Genomic DNA, 10,497 nt, shown 5'->3' on the forward strand with positions numbered 1-10,497 from the left:
TTCTTTTGCGTAAAACTAAAATTCATGCCAATATTTTTCCATGATTTATAATAATTGGAGTAATGCAAATGCATATTTTCTAAAAAAAAAGTCAGTTTTTAGTGAAATTTTGCCGGGAATGGGGCTTTAACAGTAGAACATTTATCTAGGGCCTAGGTTTAGGTCAAGAAAAGCTAAATTCCTTTTTCAGAAAGTCCCTCTGCAGTGTAGTGTTAAATTATGAATTCTATCAAAAGTATGCTGCTTGTCTCTTATACACAATTAATACATTTTTATAACATATTTGACAGCTGATTCATGTAAACATTGTCACGTATAAAATGCATTCGTGTATACTTGTTGTTTTTGTTTTTGTTTTTGTTTTTTCATATAGAAAAAGACCTTTCTTGTTTTAATTGTTCCACCAGATTTTGCATGAACCCGTTTCAAATAGACCAATATGCGATACACTTTTCTAAATTAAAAAAAAAAGTAGATAAACTTCAAAAATAATTTTATTATTTTTAACCAAACGTCTAATCTTACAAGCATTCAAACATTTATTTGCAGTTGATGAGATTTCGAAGAAAATTAAATCTTTAAAAACTCAATTCTGTCGACTACAAACAGGCACCATTTGTTTCAGTTGCTGGTCGACATTTTCAAAACAAAAAAATAAAGTAGATACACTTTTTAAAATAATTACATGTCTTAATAAAAACATTACAGAATTTTTGCAGTTGATGGGATTTCGCGGGGAAAATGTTTTTAGCCAATAGTTCCTTTCAGTTGCCAGTCGACATGAGCCAAGTTCCTTTCAGTTGCTCAAAGTCGAGTTGAGTTGAGTTGAGTTGAGTTCCTTTCAGTTCCGTGTCGACCTGAGCCTGCCTTAAAGCTTCAAGCCCGCGGATTTCGGTCCGGAGTCCGGAGAAAAAATCGTGAAAAATGGAGTTTGTGATATTCTGCCTTTTTATTGACACACAGTCGTGCTGAATACTAATAATACACACAGTTACAAATCCACACAGGACATCTTGTTAACATGACTTCTAGAACACATGGAACAGAATTTAATGTGTACTCCGTTATCCAGCCGTTTTGCTAGGCTACTAAAAAGACGTTTGTTTGTGTTAATATATTACATCACTCCCTTTTAAAAAAAATTAAAGCTTAGTTGTACGAAAATGACAATTGTAAACTGTTAACTATTTTTGGTTATGAATATGGCATATGAAATTTTACTATAACGTAACTATAAGCAACTACTGTATTCTAATATAAACAAATGAACTTACTGTATTAAACTACAGTATTTATAAATCTAACATGCTACACTGTATACTTATCTAAATAGTCTAAGAACATGAAACTCAGGATTATATCAAAACATCACTAACTTGTTATCATAACATTACTTCTTGTTATAATAATATCACTATCATCATTACAAATAGTATACTGCAAGTACAGTACATGTATTATTCATGATCTGAATTATCGGTTTAGTACTTGAAGTATCTAGCATCTGTTGTGATTTCCAAATTGTCTTGTATTAAAATAGGCGTATATTTCTTATTATACCTAACAAACTTGTAAACACAAAGTTCTGAATCATAGTAAAGTTTTAAACACTCTCTCCTTTCTTTCATTAAGCTGTGCCTATGTGTTAGCAAATAAATGATCAGGGTGAATCACCTTCTCAACTTGTCCTATTCTCACTACATATTTTCTGGGACCACGTACCTTTGTAAAAATACCCTTTAACCATTTATCCTCTTTGCATGTTGATCTCATATTTTTTGACTCTTACGCTTTGATTTAATTGAAATTGCCTTTCCGAATTAATTTTAGGATCTTTGTACAATTTCTGTTGTGCCTGTTTTTCTTCAACATACTGTGCAATATTTGGACTAACTAATAGTCTTGTTCTGAGCTTACGCTTCATAAATAACTCTGCTGGAGTAAGTCCAGTGGTACTATGCGGAGTAGTCCTATACTTAAACAAGAAATTAGCCAATCTATGCTTCATTGCTTGGAGTTACCATCAAGTACTTGCTTAGTCAAAGCCTCTTTTACTACTCTTACAGCTCGTTCAGCTGCTCCATTAGTGGCAGCATGGTATACTGGGCTACATGTATGTTTTATCTTATTTTTATCACAAAAGGATTCAAATTCTGCACTAACAAATTGTGGGCCGTTGTCAGACACCACTTCTTCAGGCAATTAAGTCCAAGATATATTACTTCATCCATCAGGAATTGGCATTTTGCGGGTTTCAAGCGAACATTGTAATGTTCAAATCGTTGAAATACTTCCTTTATTACCGCCAAGTTTTCATTTACTGTTTCGGTACTGATGAGGACATCATCCTGATTGCACAAGCAATTTTCGATACCGTTCAATATCTTATCCATTTTGCCTTGAAAGATCTTTGAAGCTGGCTTTACACCATATGGTAATTTGTTGTATGAGTAAAGACCTTTATGTGTGTTTATCGTAACATAGCTTTTGCTCTGTTTATCTAAATTTAGTTGAGCATATGCATGGGACAAATCTAGCTTAGTAAAAACACGTTTTCCAGCTAATTCAGCATACAGGTCATCTGAGCTTGGAAGATTATACACTTCATCATCAATGAACTTATTGATTGTTACACTATAATCACCACAGATTCTAACTGTACCATCAGACTTTGGGACTACCACAATAGGAGTTGCCCAATCACTGTATTTGACTTTATGTATTACATTATTGTCTTCTAACTTTTTAAGTTCATTTTCAACTTTGCATTTGTTAGCATATGGAACAAACCTGGCTTTAACATACACAGGAGTAACATTTTCTCTAATATTTATGTGAGCTAGCTCATGTCTCATGCCATCATATGAATCTTCGAACAAGTTTTCATACCTTTTAAACAACACATTTAACTCGGAATTACTGTTTCCGACTGTTTTAGAACATTGAGATTCACTTACATCATTCTGATGTGCGCAACTGTTAACATACCTGGAGTGTAGATTTTTTACTATGTTTTTCCAGTCTAACTTAACCACTGCCATCCAATCAAGACCAAGCAATGTGGGCTTATACCTATAATCAGCAACACTAGCACTTAACTTGTGTGTTATACCCTCACGGTCGATGACATCACATTTGATTTTACCAATAATATTTCTATAACTTCTCACCACTATATGTTCTAAGAGATACCATATCATTATTTGTAATTTCAATATGATTAAAATGCTTATTATACGTATCAATGCTCATTACAGTATCATCTGCTTGAGTATCTACATACATTTCCAAATCAACACTGTTTACATTCAAGATTACTTTAAAGTGATCTCTAGACAATTTACCACTAGGATTATCAACATGATTCGTACACATAAACAAATCACTACTTGAATCACGACTACTATCATTATACAGTTCCCGTTCATCTCTCTCAGTTTGATGTACATTGTGATTTCTATCGCGTCCACCGCGACTACCGTATCCATGGTTACCGCCTCTACCACGACCATATGAATAATAACTACCGCCACGCACTCTCTGCCTCGCATGTTTTGTCTGCCTCTGTAACTAACTGCTCTCTTATCAGCAAAACATTCACTAGCATAATGTCCAACTCGCGAACATTTATAACAGGTTCTACCATTCGCAGGACACTGAGTTGGTGGATGATAAGGTTTACCACCGCATTTTTTACATTTACTTTCATGCATAGGTTGTTGCTTACCTCTCCCTCTTGTTGCCGTTATTTTATTCACGGTTGAATGATTCACAAAGGGGTTATCTTTTACCTGCTTGTAACTCAGATGTTTCAAGAGATCTTGCCTCACTAACGACATCATCAAGTGTCCAATTAGGATGCTTTAATATCTCACGTCGTAATTTTTTATTACTTGTTTTTTGTAAGATTTGAGGTTTTATTTCTGTTGTTGGATTTTCAAACTCAAAGTTTATGGCCTCTTACTTCAATCTAGTAATAAACTGCTCTACCGTTTCACCTTGGTTTTGTTTAAGTTCCCTAAACAGATATACTGCCAGTGCTGTATTTTTGATCGGTTTAAAATATTCGTCAAGCCTTCTTATGACATCATCGTAGGTGTCATTGCCTTTAGCCATTGTTTCGTAAATCTCATAAGACTTCTCCCCAAGAAATAATAACAACTGCGCTTTCTTTTGGTCATTATTGCGAACTTGCTTCGCCACAAAGTAAGTTGCCATTCTCTTCTTCCATCTATCCCAACGTGGGCCTGTAGACTTCCGATCTTCGTCCGGATCAAACGCTTTTATGCAGTTCGAAAATGGATCCATAATTATTGTAGTATGTTATAATATTATCCCATCCTCGTCGCCAGTTGTGATATTCTGCCTTTTTATTGACACACAGTCGTGCTGAATACTAATAATACACACAGTTACAAATCCACACAGGACATCTTGTTAACATGACTTCTAGAACACATGGAACAGAATTTAATGTGTACTCCGTTATCCAGCCGTTTTGCTAGGCTACTACAAAGACGTTTGTTTGTGTTAATATATTACAGAGTTCAGTGATAAAGAATAGAACTGTTCATATCAAATTCGTACAATTTCTAATCCGGACTCCGGATTCGGACCGATGGATCTGAGAGCCATTTGTATCCTGAAATCGTACGGTTTTTTTTCTTGGACCAATCAGCAACAAGCTTGGTTGGTTCGAATCAATCGAACGCATAGACCTACGTACTTAAACCGAATAACCGTGTTCCGTGCGCGATGTGAACGCAGCGTACAAAAAACGTAGCAACTCACGGGCTCCGGACCGGATCCGGGCTTGATGGGAACGGAGCTTTAGGGGCACATCTGCGAACTGCATGGAATTTCAACTTAAATTAGATTAGAACAAACAGAATCCAATGGTATACATCAATATATAAATATACACAATAAAAACTAGCAACAGAAGCAATAAAACAGGCATCAAAATATACAATAGGCCTTCACTGAATCAATTATAGCAAAATATAAATATTAAACAGTACCAGTATTTAATAACTCGAATGCACAAAAATAAAATATTGCATTTTTCTATCTTGCAATGTAGTTGATTGTCCAGAATCGTAAAATATATAAAAATTAATTTTTAGGTATTGTTATTTGAAGAATAAAACTTTGTCTAACAGTTAAATTTCATTTAACGTCACATAAAATGTGATGGAACAAGAGTTGAACACGTTGAACTTTTTGGATACAATTTAATAATATGTGATGTAACGTCATCGTACCCATATATGGGCACATCACATTTTTTTTTTGTCACATAAAATTTGATAGTGTAGACAAAGCTTAACGGAAGTGATCATGTCTCAATACACAAATAAAGACAACAAAAATGAATACAATAGATATGGACATTTATTAATATAGTATTATCAATATGATTACAAAAAAAATACAAAGAGCAGAAATAATTAAAGTAAAACATCAATATATAACAGTCATAAAAATTGACAGTCTATGAAGGAATTAATACATCAACTGCTAAATTATACACGGAACAATAGTAGGTAGTTTAAGTATGTTCTCGACTCACATGAATAGCCTAGTAGAGGTCAATTAGTTATTGTTGTCATGTCATGCTAATGTGGAACTCTTTTTGATCTTTTTGCTTTTAAGTGTGACTAACTTGCTGTATTTTGAGATATGCCTCATTGCACAGTCGTTTACTATTTCAAATCGATTTTAAGCTCCTACAATTAACGTGGGCAATATCGGTTTACTACTCATTGCCTTCGTTGACTTTGGGTGACAGGCAATGCCGGATTCAAACGAGCAGGTAAGTTGTATCTTTTTCACTAGTTGGTTTGTGTTTTTTGGGGTTTTTTATATTGATAATTTAACATTATGTTTAGGAGTGTGGAGTATAATTCATATTTTCATATTGCAACAGCCATGTGACATTTAACCTTTATTGCTTAGCTTTAAGCCTATAATTGTACATAGGTGTATATTGTGGCGATCTTAACATTGAGCGAAAAAAGATGCACATATTCGGGGCCAAAACCAATATAAAAGTATATACATACGACCAATGTATATTTCTTTTGGGTAGCGTCCACAATAATTATAATACGTATTATTAATAAGTTATGGTCCGATGACCATAACCACCAACCCACACCACCCTCCTCCACACACACAATGCATATAATTGTAATTATATAACACAATCTGTTGAGTGATGAAGAGATGTTCTCGGGCAATCTACTGTGGTTGTAGGTAAAAATGGCCCCGGTAAAAATGGCCCAGGATAAAATGGCCCTGGAAAAAATGGCCCCGGTAAAAATGGCCCCAGTAAAAATGGCCCCAGTAAAAATGGCCCCAAATGACAGGTAGGTAAAAATTGCCCCAATGAAAAAAATCAGTACGGTAATAGAAATGATATTTTTTTTTTTAAATATTCAAATATTTAAATGCTGTAATAAGCAAGAATTGAATCAATAAATAAAAAATGGCCCTCAATTATAAAATTTAAAAAAAAAAAAAGGTAAATGCTGTAAAATACACTGGAGCAAAAATTTAATTAATAAATCAACATAAACCATATGCATATTTGAGAACTAAAATAACTTAGTTTTTAGCTCCTAGGATATGAGTAGATCTAGGAGTACCCTGCTGATTGATTAATTAATAGATCTTTTTTGTATGGGCGGTTGTTAGGTCTAAGTATTTTTTTTTAATTATTGTATAGGTGTAATTTTAATGTTGTTCTCGGGTGGGACTCGAGCCCATGCACGATCTCCAGATCACTAGCCTAGCATCATACCTCTAGACCACCGAGCTTGCGCCTGATGGCCAGGGTTGAATTCGAGTCCAAGTAAGCAGCGGGTACTGCAGTTACACCTATACATGTTTCTGCTGACGCAAATCCAGTTATTGTCATTTATTCCATCACGACAATAACAATTAGATCAACACTGCAGTACCCCTGATTACTTGGACTCGAAATACGGCTAGAAGTACTGTCGTATATTATATATGATATTGAAGGAAGTTAGCCGTTAACACTGTTGAATAAATATAATATAAATATAATATAAATCATCAAAGGTACATATACAGTGTTTAATAAGGACATGATGCGCAACTTGAGGCTTTAGGCTGCTCTACTATAGCAGTTAATTAGGGTCTTTGAATATTGTAAGGATTTAAGTGCTAAGGAAAATTTTTACATTTGCGGTTTGACATGTTATGACATTTGAGGTAAAAATGGAAATTTTTACATTTGTAGGTGAAATGTTACTACATTTGTAGTTAAGCAGATTTTTACATTTGTGGGCGATTTTTTTTACATTTGTGGTTATTTTTACATTTGTGGTTGACATGTTATGACATTTGCGGTTATTTTGACATTTGCGGGTAGAATGTTTTGACATAATTGTGGTTATTTTTACATTTGTGGTAGATTTTTACATTTGTGGGCTCTACAGGGCCATTTTTACCGGGGCCATTTTTACCGGGGCCATTTTTTCCGGGGCCATTTTTTCCTGGGCCATTTTTACCGGGGCCATTCTTACCGTACACCATCTACTGAATGGAAATGCATCTAACTGAAATTGGAAGATGTGAGTAGTGAATTAGGTTAGGATGGTTTCGGTATGCTAAGAGAGATGGTGATTTAAGAACTTCTGAATTAGATAAAGTGCAGTGAGAGAGAATACGGAAATCGTGGATGATGGTTTTGGCGAGGTGCTGGATTCGGGGTTGAGGTCGAGGACCAGGGCTATTGGTATACCAATTGAATTCGATTTAGCGTTTTAATCCAGAAATTGTTGGGGTGATTTATACAAGGCCTTCATGATAAATGCTTTGATGAATTTCATGGGAAAGTTGCTAAGTCTTAATTTGTAGACATGTGTGTTAATGTGTTCATCAAATTCTGTAGTGGATGGGCAGATTCTTTATAGGCCTATTCTGAGCGCTTAACTGTAAACTATGGATTTCTTGAGTTTTATGGGATGAGAGGTATTAAAGTCGAGGTATCTGTGATTGTCTATAATTAGTGTAAACAATTGACGTAACTTAATTATCCTTTAAGCCTACTAACACATCTAAAATGGGATATCTGAGTAGGAGTTTGGTGAACTTAATGCTGTGGTGAGAGTTATTGATGTGGGAGATAAATGAGGGCCGTGTGCCATATAAAAAAGATATCATCAATATATCGGCTATAAAATGGAGGTTGGAGAGGATGTGTTTTATTTTCAAAGTGGTCCATGAATATGCTAGCGTATGAGGGGGCCATTTTAGTTCCCAATCTGTGCCCTTGATTTGGCGATAGAATGAAGTTGAGTAATAAGATCAGATGTATAATGTGTGGGATAACATTAATCGAGAAAGCCATGGGTCCTTCGTTATGGGGGATGTTAGTGTAAAGGTCAGTAACAATCAATAGTAACCATTGAGGTTGCGGAAAAAGTGAGTGGTGTCTTGTATATTACTTTTTATGTTAGGAAAAAGAGAGTTAGGGATGTTGTCAATGAAACAAGAAATGTGCTCGCGGTGAGTGTCAAAAATAACCTGAATGTGGCGATCAGAACGAAATGAAGAGATAGGACGACGAAATTGTGAGTTAAGCCATCGGCCTTAAGTTTATGAAGGCGGGCCCGGCCGCCCTGTGACAGACTATATCAAATGCTTTGAATATATCCCTTTCTTGGTAACTGGTCAAACGACGCAGTTTTCCAGCAAGCTGGAAATGTTTAAACCTACCAGGTTAAACAGCTTGGAAAGTGTTGGGGAAAGCTCAGGACAACAATGTTTTAAAACAACAGTTGGGATGCCATCTGGGCCATGTGGCTTTGCAGGAATCAATGTTATGAATTATGGTAAGAAAATTAAAAGGCAGCACTCTGAGACTAACTTAGATGTTATTTATTTAACAAAAGCTTTCGCCAGCTTTATCAGGTGTGTGAAATAAAAAATTGAAAACAAAATAGAAAAGAGCTTATGCATACATAATTAGCAATAGTCTCACAATTAACCAATAAGCAGTCGGATACAATGTAGTATACAATGATTAGAGATAACAAGTGAAATCAAGCAACTTACTATTCTACTAATAAGTAGAGCTAGGCAGATAAACTATCTGTGCAGTCATGGAGCTAATTATGAACAATTAATTACCGAACAAAATTTTATTCATAAATTTGATAGCATTAATAGTGACCTCAATATAGATCTAGGCTTTCTCAGCCACTATAAGATTTAGTTTGTTACTGACTCCTTTCAAACCCCTAAATTGTCATATTTTTTTGGGGGGGGGGCTACGTCCCCTGGACCACTGTCGAAAGATTTTTGGCTACGCCAGTCCACGCCCACTTTTTTTCAGCCCCCCCCCCCCCGTCGGGGGACCTTCGACCTCCGTCGGGGAAATCCTGGCGCCGCCACTGCACCAGTTGTTACGTGTAAATTTATTGAGGTAAATACAACAGATGGCCGTGAGTAAAATATAAAATATGTTTCATATACACACCACCTAAAAGGTTTTTTTTCATTTTTTATTTTTAAATTTTTCTTTACATAAATCCGTTGTTGACGAGAAGGCACAAGACGTGTGTTTAATCTAGTATGGTGAAGATGGTTAGCCTTTGCTTTTTTGTAAGTTTTTGTCTTTTATTTTGATTTATTTAATTACTTTTGGCGAAGATGTTGTGTATTCACCGTTGTTTGTTAGCAGGAGTAACAAAGTATCAATATTATAAAATTTAGTGAAGTAGTAGATATAGGTCTATGGAAGTGGTGATTACATTTTAGAGTGAAATGTTAAGGTCATGGTCATAGAAATTTAAAAAAAAATACTTAGGCCTACCCCTCATTAAGTTTGATATTAATGCCATTATTCTTATTAATACTATTTTACATAACTGAACCAACATAAATTAATCTATTTTAAATATGTTTGTTTTTCGTGTTTCCTTCTTTTTATTTTCTTTGCCATAGGAGTCAAAATGAAAAAAGTTTTATTTCGAGTTTTGTTCCCTATAATAACACTTTTTATTCGTTTTTATTTTGTGTTGTTTTTTTATGATTATGTGCACTTTTTTCTGTCTTTTACTTTCTTTTTTGTTCATTTATTGCCTATTTTAAATAAATGTTAGGCTATAGTTTAAACTTTGAATTATTTATAAATTTGCAGATTATTTTGACAATGCCAATGCATATAACTGCCGGGAATGGTAAGTTTACATACATTTTATAAATTACATTTTTGTAATAATGTGTTCAATCAATCATATTATGCGCATAGTTTTATGAATAACAGGGTAGCTTTTTAAATATGAACTAAAATGACCAGCAGTAACTTGAAGACTAAGAAAATATTAAGCACAAGCCTTCGTTTCGTCAGGTGACTGTGTGAATTTCTTCAGTCATCTGAAGAAATCCTAAGGAAGTTCACTGCGTGAAAGAACATTCATGCTCATAAAATTATATTATGTTAGACGTTAAAAGTTAAAA

General features: G+C 34.6%; 1 protein-coding gene and 1 long non-coding RNA gene across 2 annotated transcripts; one reads left to right on the forward strand and one right to left on the reverse strand.

The window, feature by feature from the left end:
- Nucleotides 1-2,004: 2,004 nt before the first annotated feature.
- Nucleotides 2,005-3,839, reverse strand: LOC117114907 (uncharacterized protein K02A2.6-like). The gene is made up of 3 exons (XM_033258521.1): nt 3,728-3,839; nt 2,223-3,181; nt 2,005-2,124 (listed from the first exon to the last, which is right to left on the reverse strand). Exons 1-3 carry the CDS (start codon nt 3,837-3,839, stop codon nt 2,005-2,007), a joined length of 1,191 nt encoding a protein of 396 aa, XP_033114412.1.
- Nucleotides 3,840-5,705: 1,866 nt separating this feature from the next.
- On the forward strand, nt 5,706-10,220 carry LOC117114904. Its single transcript, XR_004446455.1, has 3 exons — nt 5,706-5,815; nt 9,585-9,639; nt 10,178-10,220. It is a non-coding gene; the product is annotated as an uncharacterized LOC117114904 (long non-coding RNA).
- The last annotated feature ends 277 nt before the right edge of the window (nt 10,221-10,497 follow it).

This window comes from Anneissia japonica, unplaced genomic scaffold, assembly GCF_011630105.1.
Source record: "Anneissia japonica isolate Jap-2015-1 unplaced genomic scaffold, ASM1163010v1 scaffold458_len85933_cov152, whole genome shotgun sequence".
In the NCBI taxonomy this organism is placed as follows: Eukaryota; Metazoa; Echinodermata; class Crinoidea; order Comatulida; family Comatulidae; genus Anneissia; species Anneissia japonica.